Source organism: Ambystoma mexicanum, chromosome 8, assembly GCF_040938575.1.
Source record: "Ambystoma mexicanum isolate Mex_15411 chromosome 8, UKY_AmexF1_1, whole genome shotgun sequence".
Lineage (NCBI taxonomy): Eukaryota > Metazoa > Chordata > Amphibia > Caudata > Ambystomatidae > Ambystoma > Ambystoma mexicanum.
Genome location: NC_090929.1, coordinates 883,621,351 through 883,647,839, shown reverse-complemented (window position 1 = coordinate 883,647,839; position 26,489 = coordinate 883,621,351). Strand labels below are relative to the sequence as shown.

Sequence of the window (26,489 nt, the reverse complement as noted above, 5' to 3'; positions counted from 1 at the left end):
CAAATTTCATTAAAAATGTCATTACACATTGGTAGAGTGAAGTCGAACAGTGTCTTCCGAGTCATTCTGAAATAATAGAAAGATGAAAAGGGTTTTGCAATTAAATATTTTATGCATGCAGTGCAATGTATGTGTAGTTATTGCTTCCATTTCATTTTGCCATTTGTATAGTGCCTTTCACTATGGGTATGGTCCCAACACACTGTAGGTTAAAAGCCCTCGGTGGGACCTAAGTTCGAAGTATGGGAAAGTTAGAAGGTGCTAGTATGCATGTGTGCATAATGGCCATTAAAGGTTATGAGGGCTTGGAAGAGCCCCTGCTAGCAACGGATGTCTAATTGGCATGTGTATGGGTTGGAAGAGGTATACTAGGGAAATAAGCTGGAGGGTGTGTAAGAGGATAGCCAATTATCTGTGTAGCTCATTTTTCTAGTTCTAATTTCTGTTGTGAAAAGTAGCTATATTCCTATGGCAGAAGTGTTCTGCAAAGTGTCATTCAAGTTGGATGTGAAAGCAGATGGGTTCGGAGTGTGGCCGCGCCTTTGGCTAATTCCAAAAGCACGGAGTGCAAGACGAAATAATTGCCTTTTTATAATCATATGGAAGCATAGAATTGGTCCATTCGGCAAAATTCGAAGACATCTGGGTTGATAAATTATGGTGGATAATTCTGCATGCATTCAGCTATCATTAAGTGGCTACATTCAAGACCCCACTTAACCATAAAGACACCTGCATTCCCTGTAGTGGAACACATTCTACAGTTGCCTCGCATCCATAACTTGGTCACCCTCATGGATTCAACTAAGTGTGGCATCCTGGTGAACTGCACAACCTTTCCAAGTGCTATACAAAGCCTATCAAAAGATATCCTCTGGGGTAAAGGCTACAATCTGTGCATGACAATATTACACATAATATATAACATGTGCTACATTTAAGATGAAATTGCAGAGGCCAAATAACATAAACAGGTGTTTTCTTCTGACAGAGAGTAGGGTAAACACCGGCAGAAAAGCAAATTAAGCAGCAGGATTGAGTTAGGATCGCCAGTGATGTCATTCATTTCTTTTATTATGTATCTTATTTTTGGTATGGATTGAATAGGAACATAGTTTTGGAAAGCAACATAGTGGTATTCGTCTGCATAGGTTAGATCCTTACATCTGATGGTCACTGGGGCAGCCGCTACAACATGGCATGTATTACTAGTTTGCTATTTGGGGTACCTGGGAACAATTAACATAAACAGCTATTGGGAAACATGTCCCAATGTTGAGAGAAGTTATGGTGATGGAGCGGAGATTGGGCTGGGCCGAATGTAGTTTGGGAGAATGAGGGGGTAGGGGGCAGTATTTCAAGGGTTTGTAGAAGGTGACCGTTGTGCTTGTTGCCTAGTAACTCATACATGTTGCTTCCTTTTACTAAAGGTTGCCCAACAAAAGCAAAGTGCATTGCTTTCTAGTGCATACAAGACTTATGTGTATCTTCTGGTAAAGCTTAAGCCAAAAGTATGCTCTTAATATTTGATTTCTTTTTTTGGGGTGCATGAATGCTACCGATGCAGAAGAAGAATCAGTAAATAGAAATGTGCAGTCTGATGACCATCTGTTCACATTTAGACTTTTAATGTAGCACCAGCGTGCATCATGCATTTCATCTGGGTGCTATTTTATTATTTTAGAGCCATATTTCTTTATAGCTAGACAGACTTCCAAATCTGCTTTTGAATAAGATGCAGTCGTAGGGCTTGGAATGGTAAGGGCGGACTCTGAATTCCCAACTCTTGATTGTAGAGAAGAAATTACTTATTCCTGTATGCTTAACAGTAAAACATTCCATGTGCAATACCAATAGTTTTCAAATTGCATGTTCTCTTTCAAATGTGTCTTGTGCCATATGTTCTTACTTTTTTCTCATCCTCATCATTCACTATAGTACACCGAAAAATCACATACAAATATCACACATGCAATTTGCATTAAAAGCACAAACAGGTGTTTCATTTTGCAGAGCTTGTCAATGAAGTTAATTCACAAATTCATTCATTCATTCAAGTTGACAGAAAAAAATATCATTTTTGGTCAAGGACCATCTTGCTTCTGATACATTGCACATTCTGAATCTTTCCTTGTGAAAGCTGAGTTGTTCAGTTCATTCCCTCTTGTTGTTAAATCTCCAGTCTCATTAACTGTATTTTTCTTGAACAGTGCTATGACTATTAAAAGAGGTTGCAAATCCATTTGTATAAAAATCCCCAATAATTATCATAGTGCTTCACATCTTTCTCAAAGCTTTTATTTTAATCATAAATTCATGTTGGGTACAGAATGTGAAAAGAATAAGAGGTGGATGAAAAGTTTTGCTTATGCCTGAATATTGAGTAGCAAGAAGAGTACTCCTGATTCATCTCAGATTGAATGAAATTAGGAAAAGAAACTAAGAGACAAAGAGACAGCGAGTGAGAGGGAGATGTATATGTATAGAGAGAAAGAGAGAGCGACCGAGAGAAATAGTGAGAGATAGAATTAGAAAGTTACTGATAGAGGAAGAGGAGGAAAGGAAACATGAGGCATGAGACTGAAAACGAGAGTGAGAAAGAGAAAACTAGAAAGAGGCAGTGAGAGAGAAAACCTACAAAACATACAAATGTGCAGTGATTCTTGGGCATGTTAGATATATTCCCTGCCACTTTTCTTTTTCCACAATTTTTACCATGGGGTAGGCTGGACACCTGTAGGCTTTGTACTGTGCCAGGCATACACCATGTTCTGGAAAAGTATGCATTATGCATTGGACAGGCTGCACAATAAAATCATACACACTAGTAGCCAGCCCACACATTGTCATCTTTCTGCACTTAGGTGTTTTTATGTTCATTCATCACAGAAAAATGCACAACTAGACAATCAAATAACCTCAAAATTGATACATAGAAACCTTGGAAACTAATTTTATACAATGAACACATGAAAAAAATAGAGAAAAATGAAAAACATGGTGTACTTTGTTTCAGCACAGCCCATAGACCCCAGCTAGTACTATGACTATGAAAGCACATGCATTTTAGATAAAGCTTCACTATTCATTTACCCCTTGACCTTTAACTAAGGTCAGGCTAGTATGACATACAATGGACTCACCTGCAGAGCAGAACAGCCTGAATAACCAATTTTGATTCATCTCTTTATCTATGGGTACCTTATAAATGAAGGGAGTTTTGCCTTTGTGGTCAGTTTGACACCATGCCAGATTACCCCTGCAAGAGATTCTCAGATAATGTTGTCCCTATTCATTCTCACTCTACTTCACTTGAAACTCCCAGCCATTCCGGCCTGTCTGCAGTCTGGGCTCCACTCGGCAGCTGACCCCACCTTCCAGCTGAGGATCCCAGGATACTTCGCTGCTCAGAACTTTGTCACACTGCCAGCTACCCAGATATAGTCATTGCAAAGACAGCTCACAGAACATTTTAAGGACGTGGCCTTGCGATTGTGCTGAAAACAACATACTGAACAAGCCAGCTTAGTTTTCTCACTCCATGCAACAGAGGTGGGAGAAGTCAAATATTTGCCCTGGTATTTTTAATATGCCAAACTGCACTTGCCGAGGTGCAATGTTTTTTTTTAATGTGTCCCAATGTTTTAAAAAATACGGCAAACATTGCCCTATTGCAAATACCATGCAAACTTTGCACTTTCACTGGTGCAAACTTTTTGTAATCTGGCCCCTTGTGTCATCTATCACCACCCCCCATATCAGCTTATGTAATGTTTCAGCCCCTGGGTTTGGTGATCTTTTAACAGTATCCTGCTCAGCACAACATCCTGTGGCCTGGGGAATATGTTAAACTTCTCTCTAGTGCTCCTTCCTTCCCTTCTTTTCTGCATGAACAAGCATTCTATTTGCAAGGACCATCTTGCTTCTGATACATTGCACGCAATGAATCTTTCTTTGTGAAGCGCTGTCATTCAGCTTTAAATTTTGCATAATTTGTTAAAACCTGGCAATGTTCGTGTTTGTGTACCTAACGCTATGCCAGCACTTCTGTGACTTGTGGCATAACACATCTAACTCACTCTACTTCCCCCAATGTTAAGCGTTCATGTCAAATGTCAAATACACACTGAAAACACTGCACACATTCTTCAGCTCCAAATATTCTAACAGCACCCAGTATGAATATTGGAAATGAATTCATATAAGGTTTGTAAATTAATCACTCTCTCACTCAATTCAATTAGGGTGTAAATAACCCTCATTCTGTAAATACATCAGAAAGGGCAGAGGAACAAATTGCACACATGTGGTTTCCTGATTGTTTGCATAAAATCAAATAACATTTTTGGAACATAAGAACAACTTTAAAATATGTCTGTCATATTGATTCACACATGACACCCTTCTGAGTATGGAATGCACTGTGTGCTCTCTGATCATTTCATTTGTCACAATATTGACAATAGTATTAACATTGACATGTCTCTACATCAAAAATGATATATATTCATTTGGAGCGGATGTGAGGCTTGCTTGGGTGGAAAGCAAATTCTTATTTCCTTAAATGCCCTTTCGTTCCTGCAAGTCTCTTCAAAAGCTCCTTCAGATTAGGGGCTCACAAGCATGCAACATTGCAGGGACAGCTAAAGGGATCCCGGTTCATGAATAGTTTTTAAGATCAATGGGGCTCCGCCCTGTCTAACCCCAGACCACTTAAAGCTCAGGCTATGTAGGGTAAATGACACACATTCTGAATAAAACTGTATTGTTCTTATCACCGCCTTGACGTTTCTATTGTCAATCAATCAGTCAGTGAGAATGTTTTCTGATGTGTGCTGAACCAAAGAAAATAGGTCAATAACACAATCAAACAGGCCTAATGTCATCAACATTTGGCAAGTTAGTCCCTTTTTTATTGTTCCAATTTGTTTTTTTTTAGAATATGCTGTGTTCCACCTATGTATCCATGGAATTTTCTGGAATGTGTTGAGATTTCTCAGTAATGTTCTGCAATTGTACTTTAGTGTCATTTGTTTCCGCTCATACTTTTGAAACATTGGATTTGATTTAATTCAAACGTTTTAGAAGTGCACCCCCATTTTCTGTACCCATATGTATTGCTCTGCACCTGAAACTTTGTTAGCCTGTCAACATCTTGTACCTTGTGGTCTTTAAATGTTGGGCACATTATTGTGTATAATTCTAGCTGGTCAGAAATGGGAAACGTCCATTCATTTAACAAATTCCCAGCCGTAGCCTTTTTTACTTTACTGCTACTTTTGTGATGTAATGCTATTTTAATCAGGGAAGGTTTACATGTTCTGTTTCATCTACTATATGTGTTTTTCCACAGGATCCTGGAACTGCAGGACACAGGGGACCTCGACGTTCTGAAGCAGAAATGGTGGCCAAGGATGGGGCGCTGCGACCTGAACAGCCATGAAAGCGCACAGACTGATGGGAAAGCACTAAAGCTTCACAGTTTTGCAGGCGTCTTCTGCATTTTAGCAATAGGCCTCCTGCTGGCATGCTTGGTGGCAGCTCTGGAGTTGTGGTGGAACAGCAATCGGTGCCGGCCGGAGTCTCCAAAAGAGGTCCATAACTATTAAACTATTAACTATTATAACAATTAGCGATGGAACATAGAAATGTAATCTATAGGATTCTGTTCACCCTTGCATATACAGTTTGGGACGGTACAAAGATAGCACTTTAGGATTTCTGTTTATCATAAATAAAAGTATTTTATAGAAGTTATGGCATTGCTTTTTCTTATAATTGTGGATTTAGTGCTCATGTAAGGTGCTAGATTACGAGCTCTGGAAACTGAAATCTCCCATTTATCCACAGAACAGGTACAGCGGGGGCAGTAGCACTGGAAGGTACCCCACACTGCCCTGCCAATGCGCCTCAACCCTGCCATGGAGGGAGCACCTCGCGGAGGTGAGAGGGTAGCTCAGTGCCTATGCCCATGCAGTCCTCAGCCTCTTGGCGGAGGTTGCCTATTGCGATCATTGTATTTGTGGTTTTAGTGCTGTGGGAGGCAGTCCCCTGGGAAGTGAACCCAGGCCAATAACTTTCTCTCTCTCTCTCTCTTTGTGAAGTGTGCACATCAAACCCTTAACATTCGTTGTCATCAACTGTGTATCAGTGTCTTCTCTATGATTACCCCGGAAGTAGTTAATTAAAGAACTGAGCATTTTGTTCTAAGTCACTTTTAGCTTCAAAGACCAGATATAGTTGTTGCCCATCATTCACAAGCAGATTTCACAATACTCAAAGCATTATTTGTATGAAATCATTAATAACAATAGTCAATCGCAACGTGTGTAGATCACTCGCTAGCTGCAACTATGTACTCACTTTAATCAACACGATAAATGCAGGTAATGATGCTGCGTCATTCAAACATCACAGAATTGCGCCTAAAATTAAACAAAGTGTGGGGTTGACATTTTCCTGGCTTCAGTGGCTATTTCTTTATTTCTGAATATTTCCTTAGTAGGGAGGACATGTCCACTGGCCATAGGTTTCTCAGAGAGAAAGACAGGGACATTTCAGATCTGCAATTTCTGCTAGAAGCTGCCCTCTAAACCAGGGAGAAAGGAGGCCTATACCCCTTATTATCCGGGACAACGGAGCACAGAGTCTGCTGACCGGCATGATGTGTTTCTCCTCGTAAAGCAATGTTGACAAAATGCACTGTTTTGACTTAGTGTGATTTTAGGGCCTATTTAAGAAATTCTGTGTTGCAAAATCAAATTTTGGGAAAGTCAAATATGGAGGGGAGATGGTGCCGGTGGGTCAATCCAAATAAGTCATTTAATTGTTGCACAAGAAGCATTCTCACTCACATTTATTTTCTGAATAATATCATTCAAATGTATTCATGTTGCTCCTCTTTGATTTATTGTGATGAAACAATGCAAGAATGACACAGGTTCAATAACAGCATCGATAAAATGATAGAACAGCATTTGAAAAATCCAGTAGCTGTTTCTGACAACCTGGGAGAGGTGAAAAGGTCTCTTACATATAAGGTCGAACAGTTCAATACTCAGGCTAAAAGACTTGCCAAATATCATAGACAATTCACAGCATAAAAGGTCCAGTTGCAGCCTAAGCAATAACCCCCCTGTGGTGAGGAGCGTTAACACCTGGTAATGGACCAGTGTCCTAGTTAATGGTCCAAGTAAAGCAAAGGCATTAAGCAGCTGTACCGAGTACTCAACCCCTCTGCCTCCATCGAGGGGTCATAGCTATTATCACCCCAGCCTGCCTTCCGGTGTGCTAATAGTTTTTTTCTTAATTTGACAATAGCCTTTTCTTAATGTTATAGCAGCCATTTGCCAAGTTTAAAATAAATAAGCAATAGAGAAAATGGCCTTCATGGAATAAGGTGAAGACATCTGCACAGAGAGAGTCCCTTCTCTTGGTCATTAATGCTATCAGAGATGATGTTGTGAGGCAGCAAACGCAGACACATGAGAATGGTAAGGGAGTTAAATGTGGAAAGAGGGCTGTGCCAGTGGCATTGGCAGCAAATGGGAGAATTGAGGGTGTAGAGGTGTCAGTTGGTTTGGGAGGGAAGAAGCGCAGTAAAAAAAAATGACAGAATTACTGTCTTGACACAGATCAGTGGGCAGGAAACGCTGGTCGATACAAGGAAGTAAGGCCCTACTTTTGAGTAGGATGCCATATGACCTACACTTCAGGGTGCTAAATTACTTTGCAATTCAAGTTTAAAGCTGGCATTTCACCTTTCGTTCGTTTAGCTGGGCAAAAATGTCAGTATGCTAAGTACTTACTGCTGTTTCAATATTTGTTGTGTGTCATAATTGTTCTTTACTATTAGGCATCCCTTCTTAAAAACACCCAAATATACAATCACACCGCACAATTCTGGAAAAAGAAACAGACTATGTAATGAATCAAAATGTTCCTTTATTTAAATAAATTCACTCGAAAGGCGGCCCCGAACATGCTTTTTGCAGTACAAAATGACTTTGCACTGTAAAAAAATACTTTGCACTGTTCCATGAATCAGGGATTGTGTAAGCAGTGCAAAGTCACTTTTCAGCAGTGCAAAGTCACTTTGAACCGTGCAAAACATTCCATGAACCAGGCCCTTTGTGTTCAGCATTTTAGCTACCATTTAACAATTCTGTTTTCTCTGCACTGGAAAATGCACTCTATTTTACACCACACACAGCATAGAGAAAGGAAACATTTGACTATACAAGCATGCTAAAATTCACACTAACAAGCTACAATAACCCGTTCACATTCTGTCAGTAAGTTTATCAAACAGTACATGTTGTGCACAAGAAATGCTTTGCATTCTTTAATATGCCTGATATCCATTGCTTTTAACAAAATGAGAAAGCACTGTTTCATTTCACACTAAAATATTAAAAACAGATTATTTGGATTGAGAACCCCTTGTGGAAATTAGCTCCCCAGTCCAATTAATCATGAGACTTAGCAGAAACATTATTCTAGAGGGCCTACACCGTGGAATGTTCACACTTGCACAGCAAGGAAGGACCCTGAAGTGTTTTGAGGGAATTACCAGTCAGCTTGCCCCTTCTGGTCTCTTTCTTCATCCTCTGGGAAACTATTTCCTCCCCAGGAAAATTGGCTTCAGGCTTCCTCATGGATAAGCCCACTGTCATCTCCCAAGATCAGAACTCATCCATTTGGAAATGGGTTTCCCTTGTCTGCAGACTTCAACAGCTCCTATGTTCCCCCTGTCTTTTTCTGCTTGTTTAAGGGGAATTGTGTACACACTATATTATTTTTGCCGCATCACTTTTGATTGATAAAGTATTTCCATTGCCTGCTTAAAAGGCAGACAGTCCCAGAGATCACACCCTTTAATTTTAAAATGTTGATCATACAATTTGATCCCAAAAACATGTGTTGTCATATCTCTTTTTAACAACATCACACACCAATTAAAATGCATTGCTCAGTTCACCTGATCCAAACAAACACAGGGACATGCAATATGAATGCATTCAATGAAATATGACTTATGTATTCATATTTATATGTTTATCAATTTCTAAAACATCTACAGATATTTTGTTTGGGCACCTTTTATAGAGGTACCACCCTTTTTGCAGAACACCTTTTAATTTGATTCTATGTCATATGGTTCTGGAGTTACGTCGAAAATAGTGGTTAGGATCTGAAATGTTTGAAAAACTAAAACCCTGATTCATGGAACTGTGCAAAGTGTATTTTTGCAGAGAAAGGTCAGTGCACAATCATTTTGTACCCTAAAAATGACTTTGTACTTACTTTGCACTGCACAAATACACTTTGCACAGTTACAAAAATCAGGGTTTACATGTATATTCCTTTGGAAATGGGGATGTGTAAATAAGTCCAGGTTTCCCAGTAGGTCATGATTGACCTGGATCATTTGACAGGCCCTCCATTTGTTTATCATTATAATAGGATGGCAGCTAGTCATTTTTATTATTGAGCTAATGCCACATGGTGGGACTTACATACTCAACTTTTGAATTAATCTGCAAAACAACCGAGACTCATGTATATTTTTTAGGCCAAATTGTGCCAATCTGAAGCCCATGATTTTGAATTTCATGTCAGCTATTGTTCTGTATTTGGTTGAGGCTTGAACAGTTGATGTTATTGGGATAGGAACTTTAATTGTTTTCTGTGGTGGATTTAATTATCTAAGTCTGTTTCCTCCTGATGGACAAGCTAATACCCGGGTCCTTAGAAGATCCCCTATGATGAATTGCCTTCTGCACGGCAGGAGTACAAGGATGAGTAGAAGCTAATGCAACTACTCAGCCTTCATACCTCTACAAACCGGGAGTGAACCCAATCATACAATTCAAACAGGCACAGTTAAGAGATATACCTCTTTCCTTTCGCCTTTTCTGGTAAAGTGAGCCAAGGGAAGGCTATACTCTCATGAGCGGTGTGCATATTTATAGTAGCAATCGAAACAGCAACATCGAAGAATGCAAACTAAAGGAATGACCAATCAAGATCATATATATATATATATATATGGTGTTCAGTCATAATATCGAGAACAAAAATGTCGAAAGACAATAATTTCGAAAAAATAATGTCAAAAAAGAAAAATTAAATTCTTTATTTTTTATTTATATATATTTTTGGGGGTTTCGCGAGTAAAAAAAAAGGTAAAAAAAAAAAAGTGGGTTGGGAGGGAACCCCTCCGTTTCGAATAAAAAACGTAGTGAAAAAGAAATTCGATTTTTTTTTTTCTACATTATTTTTTATTCGATATTATCACTATAAACCATATATATAAATATATATATATATATAAAAAAATAAAAAAAAAAAAATAATAAAAATATATATATATATATATATATATAGCACCCCTGTAGAAAGAACTCAGAATATGTAAGAAGAAGCACTCTGGGTAATGAGACAGGGTGAAGAAAACAATAAAAACCACCATGTTCTGTGAAAAGGTTCTGTTCTTGTAGCAAAAGGGATTCAAGTGACATAGCCAAGGCCAGAAAATGGACCTGGGGACAGTTATCAGGCAATCATATCTGACAACAGTAAATCAGGCCTCTCTCTGCTTTGCTGGTGTTTTGATTTGGACTCAAATGCAACAGTCGCTGCAGTACATATAGCAAGACAATGTTGAGTTGGGTCGAACTGAAGGTTTCTGCAGTTCAAAGCATTTATCAAGCGATGTAGATTGTGGAGATCACCTTGTTTGGATCAATGGTTGAGGTTTGACAGCAAATGACCTGGTGTAAGGATGCGCTAGAGAAGTCAATTTAATGTTGTGCTCGAAGGATGTAGTTTGAAGGAACAATTGGGTTAGTTTGATCATTAAATCCTTCATCAATGAAGAGGCTGGAGGTTCAATCCTCAGTTTGAGCGGTGCAGGTACAATAATGTGATTCAGCTTGCACTGTCCAGTGACCTACGAGTTGTAACATGTGATACTGCGGTTCAAAAGTCGTCCAGAGCCAAAGGCAGCTCCGGGGGGGGGGGGGGGCTGGTCCTGTTGGCTCAAATGGGGTTGAATACACTTGAATCATGGCTTCTAGTGGTTTGACAGCAAACATGCAGGAATCCTGGCTGGCTAGGCTCTTAAAAACTCTGAGTCGCACTCCAAGGTCTCAGGGGCAAGAGGAATCCTTGATCTCAGGCTCACACACAATGGGGAGACTGGCACACACGTGCAGGGGCCGTTTAGCATGGTGAGGTCCTTGATACCAGTGTGGCTTGTAGAGAGGCAGTTCTTGCTCCAGATGTAGGTCACCTTGAATGTGCTCTGGGAATGGTTAGCGAGCACAGCTTGCCTATACCTTGGACTACCTCTCTTCACCTCACAACTGTACTACTCTCCCAGCAGGCTCCAAATGAAATCTTCTTCAAGGGTTGAAGTCCAGAGATGTTTCAAAGAAGGAGCCAGAGACCCCTTCCTTTAAAGAAAAAGGTCTACATGTGAATGGATAAAATCAAGATTGCATTAAGGGTCCTATCCCTGTTCTTGGAACAAGTGGACTGTGCCCTCTAATATCACACCCAAAGTGCTTTGCACTAAATAAAGTGGAGGGGACAGTAAGGAAGATAGTCAAAGAAACACTACGAGATGGTGAAACACTCCCCCAGCTAGTCTGAGCTTCCTCTGTCTATACTAACCCCAACCCCATCTCTTGTCAACAGCATCAAAGGTCCTTTTTGTATGCAGCACCCTGTTATTAGGCTAGTTTTTGGTGAAGGGTGTGCTCTTGTGGAGTGATTGTCTTACTGGAAATGGTGTAGCCTTCCTTCACAGAGGATCAAAGAGAGAATACTCCCAGGGCTGCAGAGGGAGCCTGCATGGATGCAATACACATATCCCAACCACAGCTGAGCTACGTTCACAGGGCTGATGTATGTGTGATATCAAATCAATGTACCTTCAATAATTATGAGAGGTGCTATCCACCATTAACGTGCCACCAGGATAGACACTCTCATAGTTATGTGGTTTTGGAAACAGGGATTAATGTCTTAAATGCAGCACCTTGTGCTGAGGTGACTTGACTGTTACTGCAACTGTCAAGAATGCCCTGTTACCCCTGAAGCTGCTATGTGCCACTGGAGAGCAGGCTCTGCAGATCAGGGTATTGATCCAGCAGGGCACTGGTGTATAGTATGCTTCAAGAATGGAACTTAGGAAAGGGTGATCTGATTTCTACATTTATTTTTTAAACCAGGTCTACTACACCCTTGCCAGGTAGCAATTCTTCACAACCCTCATCAGCACTGCACATCCAGGGTTGAGCATGAGTCCAGCTTGTGACCAGGCTAAGAATCAATAGAAATGTAGCATATAGTCGGATTTAGACAGTAATGTTTTCACTGTGTGATGTCTAACATGAAACTATACTGTATACTATAAGGGCATCACAATCATTTTCCGGCATGTTTTCTAGCAGGAGAACCTACGTATTTTTTTAATGATTTTGTAAACTAAATACATGACATAGTGTTCATGAAAATATAAGTGAATCCATTGGCTGTTGATGTTTTCAGTCTGGAAATGTAATGATATTACTGGACTCTCTTGATAAGCTTGACAATATTTTCCAAATCACGTATAAACTGGTTCCAGTCATTTGGTTTTCAGTATATTGTTCCAGTGCAGCAAAGCACCATTTTCAATGCCTGCAGAAAGTTTTATTTTAGGAAAGTTGCTATTAGCATATTTGGCCGCCAAATTAAAGTTGTTTCCACCTAATCCTTGAGCCTTGAAAGTGAAATTGTGGCAATGCAGTTCAAAATAATGTTGCTGGTGTGCGGCAAAATCCATATCATGTGTCAGGTGCTGTCTCTAAGTTGATCAGGTGCCTCCCTGCATCCCCAGGTTTGCCTTTCCCATAGAAATTATAGAAATATGCACACATGTGCAGCAGCAAGGTATCATTCTGGCACCTCACGCTTTCGATTAATCTACTGTCCATTTCTTGTTTATCCTTCCCTACAGATGCGTTTTATGACAATCCTGGATATTACATGTTGTAAATCTGGCAGTGCAGACTCAGTATTTCAATCATCAGTGACAGATAATTGGGTAATGACTGCTGGGGAGCTACAACACTACATAAACAAAGTTAGCAAGCACTATACGAAGTGTTTTCAGAAAACCATTCTTTTTCATTCTTATTCATGTTTCACCCAATTCTACCCAGGAGAGGTTGCTACATTGCTATTCCAGTGAATGAGAAATAGCATTGCATTGGTAGCCCAGCTGCTGCTGCAGCCAGCGGTCATGCTAAATCCAGTGGACTCTTCTCAAGTTCCAGAGCCCACAAACACAAAACAGTCATTTAGTGCATGTGCATGTCAAATTCTGGAGGGCATGAGCAAGTTACTTTGAACCACACATCCTTGCATTCTCATACCATGCTTAATATTGGGAGCATGTGCACTAGACAGAGAAATATATTACGGGCATTTTGAGCGCTACTGGTGAATGCAGCATTTGCACCACACCTTCATGACCTAGGGCACCCTTTTATTAGGCTAACTGTTGCATCCGAAATGGTTATTGCAATGGTTTTTAGGGGGATAGATTGCCATGCTTTTCTACAAAGTCAAATGCAATTTGAATTGAACAGTCAGAATTCCAAAAGTCCTATTGCAAATGCAGTGTTAAGTGATTAGCAATTTTACTTGTGAAATTCTACCCAAAGTGTGAAGTGTCTACTGCGTATAATGTATATGCCGATGACAATGTGTGCAGTGTCATCATGTACTCATCGTGCAATTTATCATATGTCTGATTGTTGCAGAAGGAATCGTACAAAAATGTCGACCTGGGAATTGCGATGGCTGACAATGCCGACTTTTTAAAATTATGTAACCCCCCCCTTACACCACATATATATGTGGGGGGGTTTAGAGTGTAATATAAATATGGAGGGTTGCAGGGGGTCTCCCCACGCATATATACGTGGTGTAAAGGGTTAAAATAGTCGGTATTTTCGGCCGTCGCAATTATCACATAGAACCTTGCAGAAAACATGTGAGAATAAACACAGCCAATCCCCTGACGCACAAGAGTCTTAGACTGCCATGATCCCCATAACCTATAGACATGGACATCGCTACGTCCGCAATAATCAGTAGGGCATAGCAGGTGATGAGTTGGTTCAAAAACATTAAGCTTACAGTCTTCAAGTAATCATTGTGATGGTAAAGTAAAGGCTTCTGAAGTGAGAGTCTGCCTACTAAGTGCTGTGGTAAAATGACCAATCCATTCTCAGGCAAGAACACCCGTCCAGGAAACAGGTGTTTATCCAGCCACCATGACTATTAGCTGAATCAACAGATGAACCAATAGACTTACAACTGTTGATTATGCTGTGCCTTCAAACCACTGCAAATGCAGCAGAGGCATTGCTATGGTGGGCGATTAGGGGGCTTTTGGTTGTAGCACCTGATAGAAGCTCAGGGACTACAAGTAAAAGGTTCTACGTGATTTTGCTGACCTATTTTTGGTTGTGGTACTTTTCATCGCCAGATTTTACATCGCCAGAAACCCTGTTTTTGTTTTTTTTTTTATTCTGGGGGGGGTTCCACCCCCCAGACCTCCTCCTTACTATTATAATACCACGACCAAAAATAGGTCGGCGAAATGCGTGTATACCAAGTAAAAGGCTAGCTTGCCCCGAGTCTCGACATTAGCGTAGCCCTGGATCTTTTCCAGAGCTTGTAACAGTTCGAAGATGCAGTGCTCTAAATAGAAAAAGGGTGTCAGGAAGCAAGTTGGTCGGTTTTTGATAGGTTAGTCAAATTTACATTAAATCCTCCTCTGGTCAAATAGATCATTGAGTTGCCCACTTGCACTAGATATAAGCGTGCAGCCTTTAATCACAGGTTTAAATCCGAATAGGGCTTTTGAAGGCTTGCATAAAGAGCAAAACATTGTGTCACATTGAGGTGGGTAAATTGGTATGTTGGTAAAGACATTTATTGAGTGCAAACTAATTGCCAGGCAGTAAATACAAATATGAATAGGCAAACAGAATCATTTAAAAAAAATACAATTATACAAGATTCAGAAAGTATTATAAGTATTATAAATTTTAAAAAAAAACTTACAACATCATAAAAACAGGACCAAGTAAAATACCGACTTTGTGGAACCCTTTCAATGAACAAAGTGTTTCATTGTCAATGTAAAGGCCTGTAGTGAGGAGTGATTCCTCATGGCCTGGGTACAAGCATTCCACAGGTGGGATCCTAGAACCTTGAAGGGTTTGCAGCTCGACTGGGCTTTCTGCTATTTGTTGACATTCATCAGCTGTAAAACTTTTGGGCCCCATTCATGGAATTTTTGCCAGGTTCAAAGTGACCTTGCACTGCTGAAAAGTGACTTTGCACTGCTGACACAAACCCTGATTCATGGAACTGTGCAAAGTTTATTTTTGCAGTGCAACACAATCTAGCCATATTATATACACAAGTTAGTCTAGTACTTAAACACCCTTCTTTACAATGTATGCCCCTGAAGAAATTATTGTTCATCTTTAGAGACGACTAATTATGTAGCTGGGCAAATACCGTTCACCTGCTTCTTGTTGTTTTCAATAGCCTTATGCATCAATTGAAAGTTTCTTTTTTTCTTCGTCAAAGCCAACTTTGAAATTTTATTATTTGTAATGTTTTCTGGCAAGAGTTCAAGGAATAATGAGAAGCCAACACAGTTGTGCATTCTTACTTACATAGAGCGAGGTATCATGCATGGTCAGCGTCCATTTACATCAATTACATTGCAATGGCTTTCCTCAGCAAGCTATGCCCTATTATGCCGCCGACGCCTTGCAGACATTTACCCTTAAACAGATGTTCTTCAAAGAAAAGACATCAAGCGCAGCACTGAACGACACCGTGCAGTTTGCGTGCCTGTTTCAGGGATGGAAACTGTGCATTGAAAAAAGCTTGTACACAATGATTCTGGAAGAACTCGATGTGTGGTTGCAGATGGTGGCATCTGCAGTTTGGGATCCCAACCAGGCGCAGTTTGCAGCTGCATTGTGATTTACCAAGAATCATAGACAAGTTTGATGCCAAATGCAGCCACAATCTGCTCTATTTCACGCAAAAGAAGAGCATCTATATGCGCCAGTCCTTGGGGAAAAAATGGATACACAACAAGGTTCCTTCCTTGAAAGTGGTGCTAAACTTTGCGAACAGTGAACCACTATTAAGGAAAAATCCTTTGAACAAGATGTAACTTGTTTATGCAGATTTGCTGCGTCCAATCAGACTTTTGCTCAGTTTAAACAGGGTCAAATGTTTATTACATTGTGGTCCTGATTTATGGAACTTTCAGCGCAGACTGGTGCAAAGTGACTTTGCACTGCCAACAAACACCCTGATTCACAGAGCAGTACAAAGTGTATTTTTGCAGTGCAAAGTCAGTGTGCAGTCACTTTGCACTGCAAAAATACACTTTGCACTGCTCAGTCAATCAGGGTGTTTGTTGGCAGTGCAAAATCACTTTGCACCGATGCAAAGTGACTTTACGCCAGGCGAAAAATGCCACAAATCAAGTCCTTTATCTTTTGTGAATTACTATGCCCCACATCCGCCCCCCGCCCTGTACTGTGTCTTGAGGTCGATACCCCTCCACCCCCGCAGATACAGAGGTACTGTTTCTTTGAGCTGGCACCAAATGGCAGTTTTCACGCTTCTGTGAATCAGGTTTGTTTTGCATCAGTCAAGCTTTTGCATATTTTGACAATTTAACTTCAGGCTCAAAGTCCAGTCAGAAAATACGCCATATGCCTGTAAATTGTGCATCTTTTTAAGTGTAACATATTTACTACCTTTGGATCTTTTTGTATTTGCCTCAAATGTCAACAAACTGAAATATCTAACACTATGTGATCAGTATAAATGTACACCTTCTTTTTGCTTTATTGGGTATTGCTCCCCTCAAATACGTGTGGAACTGCCAGTTTATCACCCCCATATATCCCCAAAAGGCTATCTCCTTGCTCTTGTTCTCCAATTTCGATTTTGTTACCAAAATTCATGTTTTGTTTTAATAACATGTTGATCCATTTTGATTCGTTTTTAATTAGCCTGCCATCATTTGTAATGTAGAATGCAGTAGAATGTTTTACAGACATTTGAACAAGAAGATTGGTGAGCTTCGAACACGTGAGCACCATGCAAACTGCCATAGTTTACTGTTGATCCATGAAAATTAGGTGTTTGGATTTTTAGACTTCACAAAAAAAACAAAAAAAAACAAAACTCAAAGCATTCTCAGCACATGCTTCCAGCAGTGGAGAAACTTAATAAGCAAGAACTTTAACGTTTTACATGTAGAACAATGTTGAACACCAGGCATTGGTTGGTGCTGACCAGCATTGTTTCTATCAATTTTAAAGTAATTTGGTTTCTGGTTAAAAAATAACAGTTACCAGTTTGGTATTTTATTTTGGCAAATAAACAGCTGTTAAAGTAACAGTAAAACATAATACATGATTTAAAGTGGTCAAAAAGAAGTTACAATCAAATAAGATAAGAATCAGATTTAAATTGCTGCTGCAGTAATCTAAAAATACTGATAACAGCCCCAGTGCAGCATCAATTAACTCCTTACCGTGATAAAAACCAGATTCACGCTAATACATCCATTTAAGCAAAAAAGCAATACACATTTTCAATAACTTAATAAATACTGCCCCCATCCCTTCTCCCCTCACAAATAAAAAAAGGCTCAATCAGTAAGGTGAAGTAAGGGATTTTATCTTAAATTAAATCTTCCAAAAATATCGTCTATATAACCACAAAATAAAACCAATATGTTACAATCGACCATCATTTCCTTCTACAAATCCAAGCATGGTAAATACATCTAGCCACAGCAGGTACATGGGCATCATAAGTAGTACATTTACGAGCACTCATGACATCCAAAATGTTATAAATATGTAGTTCGTAAAATATTGCCTTCAAATATGATATTCTAAAATTGTCATACAAAGGACAAATACAAAAAAAGTGAGTATCTGTTTTTCTGAATTCAGTACAATTGGGGAATCAATCAATTGGAGTTTTGCCCCAGAGGAAAGTGCAAGTGCTGAAATGTAAAATACCAGATCCAAACTTAGAGAAAATGTTTCATGCTAAATGTGGCTTAATCATATGTATATAGTGTTGATATCTAATTTCTGTTTTATTTTTCCAATAAATACTTACTGTTGTCATAGACATTCTTTCATCAATATTCTGTTCAAGCTCTTTTAGCTCAAATTCTGTTGTTTGTAGAACGTTATAAATGTTAGGGCTGATAGTATTTTTAAGATCCAACAGTTATTATACCCAAGGAAAGTGTCTACCTCTTTCACATGTTTCACCCATGGGTGGTTTAGTACCTCCATCGTCATTGATTATATCTCCCATTGCGTCCCTATACGTCTCAAGCATGGTGGTACCCCAGAGCTGCCGAAATAACTGAATCCTAATTCTTCATGAAGGGAAATCATGGGTGTGCTTCTTGGGGGGCTCAAAATATTCTTTACAATTGTGTTCTTTTGCTTTGCAGTGTCTACATAATTCAGAATGCAGCCATAGGGGCCTGTAGTTTGTATGATGTTAGAGTCGGCCTCATTGCACTATTGCAATGATCTCTGGCATACCTAGTATGATGGTACCAGTATACCTAGTTAGGATAAATTAAGATTTTTCATCTTGCTTAGTCCAAATAAATGTATTTGTGAAGAGTATGCCCAGGTAGTCAAAGGTTTTCCAAATTTTGTTTCAGCTATTTTCTCACAGGTATTTTAATTGAAATGTATTTTGTCTTAACTTGATTTACTATGAAGGCGCTCACTCCCCACATCACAAATAAGACTCAGAATAATGGACACATCCCAGTAGGAATGAGACCAGGGGATTGTTTGTGAGAGGCAACAAAGTCTTTATATAAGATTAAGCATCCAGAAAACTCTGCTGCTTTGAGAGCGATCTGGCAAACAATACAAATACAATACATTTCAAAGGGTTACAGAGTCATCAGTGATGTTTTCTATACAGTCTACAAGTTACATTTTGATTGGTGAGGGAATGGGTTTGAGTATGGGGCTTTAGGAGCCGGCTCCACGAGATTGGCTGGTGGCTTGACGGGATGTCGGGCATCACATGGTTCATCTGGGCTGGTCCTTGTGAGGTGAAGGTCGGGTTGTGTCCAGGAGAGGCAGCTGGTACTGGCTAACTAATCTAGACGCTATCACAAGACATACTGTAAATAATTACCATTACTACACCTTTGGTATTTAAGAGAGGCCTATAAATTGTACATGTGTATTCACATTACTTTGCTCAGATCATTGGCGAGGTGAAGGGTGTGGGTGTCTTGCCCTCCAGGTGACTTGTGGGGGGGCGGGATTAATAGTTGTGGAGTCTGGCACATCAGAGCGGGAGGGGATGGAGTGACACATGTTAGTTTAGGTCAGAATATATTGTGACAGGAGTTTGGTTTTATTGGGGGCACGCTAGGGTGGTAAGGAAGGAAGGGTCAAACTTCTGCTACATCAAAAAGGATAGCTTTGGAGGGGCACAGGGTTGAACAGGCAGTCATTTTCCAATAGTGGGGGTGAGACGTGCAGGAGTGGGTTTGTTGAGATAGATGCGCTACAAGTCATAATTTCGTCCCGGTCACACACAGGGCAGTGATCTCAGAGGAAGGATAAAAAGAATACACTGTTTGTTTGCAACAATTTGCACCAGAGCATCCGTGAGAAATGGACTTGGAAGGCACAGGCTTGGGAGGAAAATGGTGGGGGTTGTCAGTGCCTGCTGTGGGCGGCGCTGCTGAGGGGAGAAAAGGCTTCTCAGATACCAGAATGTGGCCTAGTCCAAAGATGGAGTGTGGGGTATACCTCTGTATGTGCCAGGGCCTTGTCCCCTAGGGCCACAGAAAGGCAAGGGAGGCGTCTCTCCACTAGTGCAAGATCAGGTGGTCCCTTTCTCTAAGAATGTATGGGGGGCAAAATAGACCCCCTCCTTCCTTACAACTACAAGAAAATTATTCTTACAGGATGTGGTGAATAACTTGAACTGTTCCTGTATTCCTGACAAGGTCATAGAAATCAGTACTGCATCATCTGCAAACATCATAATTGGCAATTTATCAGAACCTCTGTGCATTAGTTGCATATGAGAGGAAGGACTCTATGGTGTCATTTATGTAAAGATTGTATAGTGTTGGCATCAGGACACTACCCTGGCACACACCTTTTTCCACTTTAAAGGAATTGGTTACTCTACTATCGAATCCCCACCTAACAACAGATTCATTGCAAGAATAAAGTGACTTAAGTTTGTGGAAAAGAGGGGACTTTTAATCTCTCTCAGAAATTGCATCTGAGGATTTTATCGATAGCCCTTTGCAGATCAATAAAAATAACAACAGTAAAGAAATATATTTTCCTTAAAACAATCATCCATGATTTAAAAAATAAAAATCAATCTCAATGCCTGATCAATAGTACTTAGACCAGAGCAGAACCCAGCTTGTAAATGATTGATTAAATCATTCTCATGGATCCAGGTCTGTAAATGTTCCAACAATATTCTAGCATACATTTTACCAGTACTGTCCACCAGGGATACTAGACTATCATTTAGTGGATTGTTCTGATCCCCTTTCTTATGAATTGGTACATTCTCTGCCGTCCTCCATGAAGGTTATTTGGATTGCATTTTGATAACATTATAAAATATTCAAGCCAAAATAGACGTCCATATCAATGGCTCAGCTTTCAATAGATCAATCGGGAGCTTACCCGGCCCTGGCACCTTACCACTCTTCTGGACAAGTAAGCCTATATACACACTTCCTTTTTTGTAAAGGACAATACTTTACTCTTGATCTCATAATATGGAAATCTATTTGATTGGTTTCTATAAGATAATCACAGTCATCGTTATATAAATATTCAAAATGTTCATACCATACATCTTCTGAAATATGAAAGTACTGTGTTTTACTATTTTCACAACTGTCACATGTGATCAATTTTCAAAAGTTAGTACATCTTTTGCATGGCCGCGCTTGCAAGTTCCATCCATTTATCACTTGCAAAGATCTTTTGCTATCTACCAATGATTCTTTTATAATTACTCCCAGCTAGCTGAACTTTACTAATTTCATAATTTGTTGTGTTTTTTTAAGGAATGAAATAAGGATTGGTTTGCTATTTTGCATTTATGATCAAACCAGTCTACTTTTCTTAAGCACACTTTGCAGAGCACAGACCTGATTTCATCACCAACGGTGATATAATGTTTACCATGCTAACAAAGGTCGATAATAATATTATCCAGTGAGGGACAATGATCGGACAAGATAGTTTCTAGACACAGCAGTATTGCTCTATATATGCATTCTATGTTGTCACTTTTTCTAAATATATCCAATTTATTGGATGTCCTTATGTGCCCGTCTCATGCAGTAGATAAGGTTTTGTTGTCCCCCATGATCTGAAAATTCCCTTTATCACATCTATATAGTTTAAGGGGAATGTTGGTCACAATCAGTTGTATGTAGTATTGCAATGTCCTTGTGCCACTTCCACAACTGAAATTTCTCTATTTCATAGTCTATATTACCGCTATGAATCCCATTGGAGTAAATCCCTCTTGCAGGCTTATCACCAGCAAGCCTATCATTACAGACACTAATACCCATTGATATCCGAATTCGGGACACCTCTACAGCATGTCTATGATGTCATTTGGGATATTCAGATGACAAATCTGATATGTGCCAGGCTGCATTGTCCTTCTCTGCACTGACGAGTAGTGGCTCAAACTGAAGATTAAACTCGCCTAATCCCATATTTTCAGCATCAGTCTCTTCAGTGCTCCTTCATTTGTCAATCAATGACTTAATAAGATGTAGATTATTGAGGGATTTCACTTATTTAGTTCTATTGTACAGGTTAAAAGTAAAACATTTTGCACCCCCATGAAGCGTTGTAAGTAAATACACAATTTTTTGTATCAAGAACAGTAAATGAAGCATCAACACTAGCATCAACCAAAACAACCAATCCATCACTCTTGTCTCCCCACTGGACCCTTTGTGGCTGGCAAACTATATGATGCAAAGCCTTGTTTACAATCTGCATCAAACGACCAAGTTTCTTGGAAGCATTTAATGTGGCAAGAGTTTATAAAATGGCATCAAGAGTCATCAGCTAAATTCCTATGCAAACCAGCAATATTCCATAATATGATGTGTAAAGGCTGATAAGGGATAGAAATAAAACTGGATGGAATCACATTAATAACTTTCCCAGTAGCAGTTACTCATCTATCTACAGACCCCAAATCATTGTTCCCAGTAGTGGATAGAACAGGGCTTGTAGATATTGCTGTAAATTAGAGGTATCAGGCAGAGTGGCGAGGGGTTATCTCAAATCAGAGGTTCCTTGCATAACGGATGTTCATCTCTATATTCAGTAGAATTAAATCTTGAGAATGGTCTTGTTCTTAGTTCAATTGTACAACCCTCAGGGGGGGTTACATCTATATTTGATCAAAAGCAATCCTTTAGCAATTGATTCACTCGACAGCAGACAAATCTAATACAGATCTGGATTATTAGGGTGGTTATGTCTGCTTGTTTCATGTTCTTCAAATTGAAAGGTACCTCTTTAAAGCCTAGATACATTAACCATATATACTACACGTGGTTCCATTTCCTGACAATTTGAATTCAGCATGATGCACTGTCTAGATTCATTCTGTAATATGCCCAACCTTGCAGGATGTTTCCCAGCTGTGTCTAATTAGTAAATGAATTCTATTATCAGGGTTTACCATATCAATGATTTTATAATTACTTGGAGCAGACTTTTTATAGGGTCATGACTCAGGTCTATACAGCCTTGTTTGGGGGGGTGAGGGAAGTTACTGGTAGCATAGGCATCAAATACTGTGCTAGCTTTCTCATTTATAGGAGTGACCGCATGCTTGCTCTTTTTGAGAAACTCAGCTCTACCAGCTGTCACTATTCTTATTTTTCTTTCCAAGCTATCCCTAGATGGGTTTCCCCTCACTCTTAGGAGTGAAATGCTGTCTTTACGGGATGCTAATTTGTCTTTTAGTCACTTCTATTAATGAAGCTTTAGAGCAAGTACACGGGGGGAAAGTATTAAGTCCGCTGAATATCAGTGGGTCTTTCATAGTAGATGTTCATGTGCTATCCACAGCGAGGACCAGTAAATCCTATGGGGCAGTCATCTTGGCCATAGATATAATAGCATCATTATATGTCAGGTCAGTCAACTCGCTCTTGTCAAGTGACAATGGGAGAGTTAGTTTAAAATTGCCATTTATTAAACTGTATACACCCACATGCTAATTGCTAAGTACCTTAAATCTATTCGAGGTCATGATGCTTGGATAGTTAATAATACGCACCTTGTGAGTCTCCACACTTATTACCTGGATGGCCTTGTCGTTTTCCTGAATTACTTTATCGTTCTTATGACATATCTCAAACAGAACCACTGGGATGGTGTTTACGCCTTCCGTCCTGGTTATCATGTCTGGGTACCTCAACTTTAGCTACAGGATCCTCCTCATCTTTTTTCCTCATATTCGTAACACTTTCATTACACCCAGTACAAGTAGCATTGTGATCCATTTGAAAGGTTTGGGCTTTAATTGCTAATTATGTTGTATCCTTATCGCAGAGAGCTGAAACACATGCAACCTTGTTTGCATCATATAAAATGCAATTAGAGCTCATCAGTGTCTTATCCTCCTCCCCCTCCGGGTCTTCCAAAGAAAATAGTTGGGATTCAGTTTTGCCCATCAGGTGAATTGCCTCCTCAATTGGCTTGGAAATGTTATTTGAACGCTTAACAGATTCAGTAGGATTAATGTTGATGTAGCTTTTCTTTTGTCCATTTTTTAAGATATTCGTCCTGTACAAATACCAATAAAACAATACACAGACCCTAATACAATAGTGCATAATACTGAGCTGTATTCAATGTTAAAACATATGAAGTATGCTAGACCCACATACAGAGATATCAGAAGTTACAGAATAAAAGCAGAAGGAGAAGAAGAAAATAGTTCTATTATTTGATGGCATGCCCAATAACTTAAGAGGTGACCATAGTCTGACATCTCCCTTCTAAGCAACTGGTTGCATCGGTTTAATTTCCAAGATGTTGATTGTATTCTAATAATATTCTAATTGTCACTGGTACCAGCAGTATAAGTCAATTCTTTATAAAAAAAACAGTCCCTTGTATCTGTGGCTGCTCCCAGACAGACAAAACCAGACCTTGCGAAATATATAGTTTTAGTACAACTCACTTAAAAAGCGTAAAAGTCTTATCTGGGACATAGTACCATACAATAAAAAAAAATACAATATACAGTAATATTATTCATCCTCAACACTTCCCTCTTGGCCCTTTGAGACGCCAGTTATCCAAACAAGTGCAGACACTACTCCCTCTACCTATTCTTTCTAAATTCCAATAGCCCTTTCACTCTTCTGCTTTTCTATCTCATTTCACCACCAGAGACTCAAGTCAGGTATGGGCTAATAAGACTGTCAAAAAAAGACTAAGCACCGGTGATAGATGCTAATGCAGCCTACAATTATACTTATTTATAATCAGCTCAACATTAAAAAAAAATCATGCTAAGGACACAAATGTCACTTTTATTTGGATAGCTTCTAAAGATAATTTGATGTAATTACTTATTTACCATAGTGTGTTTGACAAGCTGAATTTCCTTTTGTCACATAACTAAGATCTATTATTAGTACTGTGAACGATTGCCATCTGGTACGAGTGTATAACATCTGGGTTTTTGATTTTTAATTACAATACAATTATGTGGTAATCCATCTCAGATAGGGTGAACTCTTAAACAGCCTTCGCTTTCAGAAAGCTCCATGCCAATTGCATATTTTGGCACCTGTGCCCTGCTGCATCATTGGCACAGACCAGGTTCAAAGGTCACTATTGCCCTGTTTGACAAATGCTGTGACACCAAAGTCACTGCAGAAAGAGGTTACATTTAAATCCACACTTCTGACCCAATAATATAACACAAATCAAGAACTATGAGTCTGGCGGCAGTGTATTCTCTAATAATACATCATGCGTGAATGTCAGTAGGGTGAATGATAGTTCACACACTTAGTAAAACCACATCACATTTGTACGATACTAATTTCAACTCTGAGTGTAGGTCAGCAATGGAAAAATTATGTGAGATTATCATCAGACTGTCTGTCCCAGCTCAGCCATCAGCACTACGGACAGAAGGTTGTGACTCCCTTTGATTTCTTGGGAGGGTGGTTAGCACCTCCACAACCTAGGAAGCTCTCAGCAGGGAGATTCTTTTGAACACTTTGTCAAAGAGGCACACCCACAAAAAAAAAGCTCAGTCTCACTCTGGGGTGATGCGTTCGAAATGGACTATAAATCTGCAGGCTTGAGAAATGGGTGGAACTACAACTCCCGGACATAGCTAAAGGGGTTGGAGTATTGGTCTCTTTGATCTTGGTTTACTGTGGGCATCTCTTTTCTTCCTTTCTCCTACACTTTTTGCAGATTAAAACACTTTTGGTATGATGCAAGAAGTCAAAGGCCACGTTTTACCATGGCAGGTTTGCGTGTACTTAATCCCCTTAAAAGGAAGTGGTCTCCCATTTCTTTTTTGATTACATTTGGACCTACATGACACAAATAATGTATTTGGAACCTGTTGCCAGAGAGAGCTGTCCTTTCCAAAGTCCTCCAATTGTGAGGTGTAGGCAGGTGTTTCAAGAGAGAGGCACGTTCTGTTCCCTAGCCACCCACAGGGAACAGTGGGTGGTTAGGAGAAAGAAGAGTGGGGGTGACTTGTTGTTGGACCAAGGCCTGCACTCTGCCAGCGACACCGGTACCCAGGCTCCTCACTGGAGCTGTAGGTCTCCTGCAGGTGTCAGTTATCTCCCTGGACTCATAGTGAAGAGGAAACAAACTCACCTTGACCCTGAGCCCCTGGACTCGGACTTGCAGCACCCTGAAAAACCCAAAGCAGCTGGATTCATGTTTTCACCTGTTTAAAGCATCATCAAACACGTTTTGGTATTGCCTTAAGCATCCTCACCAAAGTGTGTTCAATGTGACTGACACAGGACTGTTGTTAGCACAGCTTCAAACTGCATTTTAACTGCGTTCGATGCCCTTCGAACTGACACCGGACCCCTGCCTGCACAGATTTGAAATGCATTTGTATCGCGTTCAGTCCTCTTTAAACTGACACACAACCCACAGTGCTACTTCAGCATGCTGTTGTCATCTAAACAATGCTGTCTGAAACCTTAAAAATATTTGCCCAGCAAGGACAGCATGTAAGAGCCTGGATTAACAATGTCAAATCACACAAGAACCAGAATAAGGTACTGTTGAGAGACC

General features: G+C 39.8%; 1 protein-coding gene across 6 annotated transcripts in view; it reads left to right on the top strand.

Annotated features, from left to right (window-relative positions):
* The window catches only part of GRID1 (glutamate ionotropic receptor delta type subunit 1), a 3,001,620-nt gene that overhangs the window by 2,870,681 nt on the left and 104,450 nt on the right, over positions 1-26,489 (top strand). For 2 of the 6 annotated variants that reach the window (XR_011268624.1, XR_011268625.1), the window contains exons 15-16: positions 5,354-5,594; positions 5,856-5,943. Coding sequence is in view for 4 of the 6 variants with exons in the window: in XM_069610762.1 (XP_069466863.1) it covers positions 5,354-5,594; positions 5,851-5,943 (334 nt within the window). In the remaining 2 variants the exon portion in view is untranslated. Of the gene's footprint in view, positions 1-5,353; positions 5,595-5,850; positions 5,944-26,489 lie in introns of all 6 variants that reach the window. The other 4 variants (XM_069610762.1, XM_069610764.1, XM_069610763.1 and 1 more) reach the window with 2 other exon arrangements.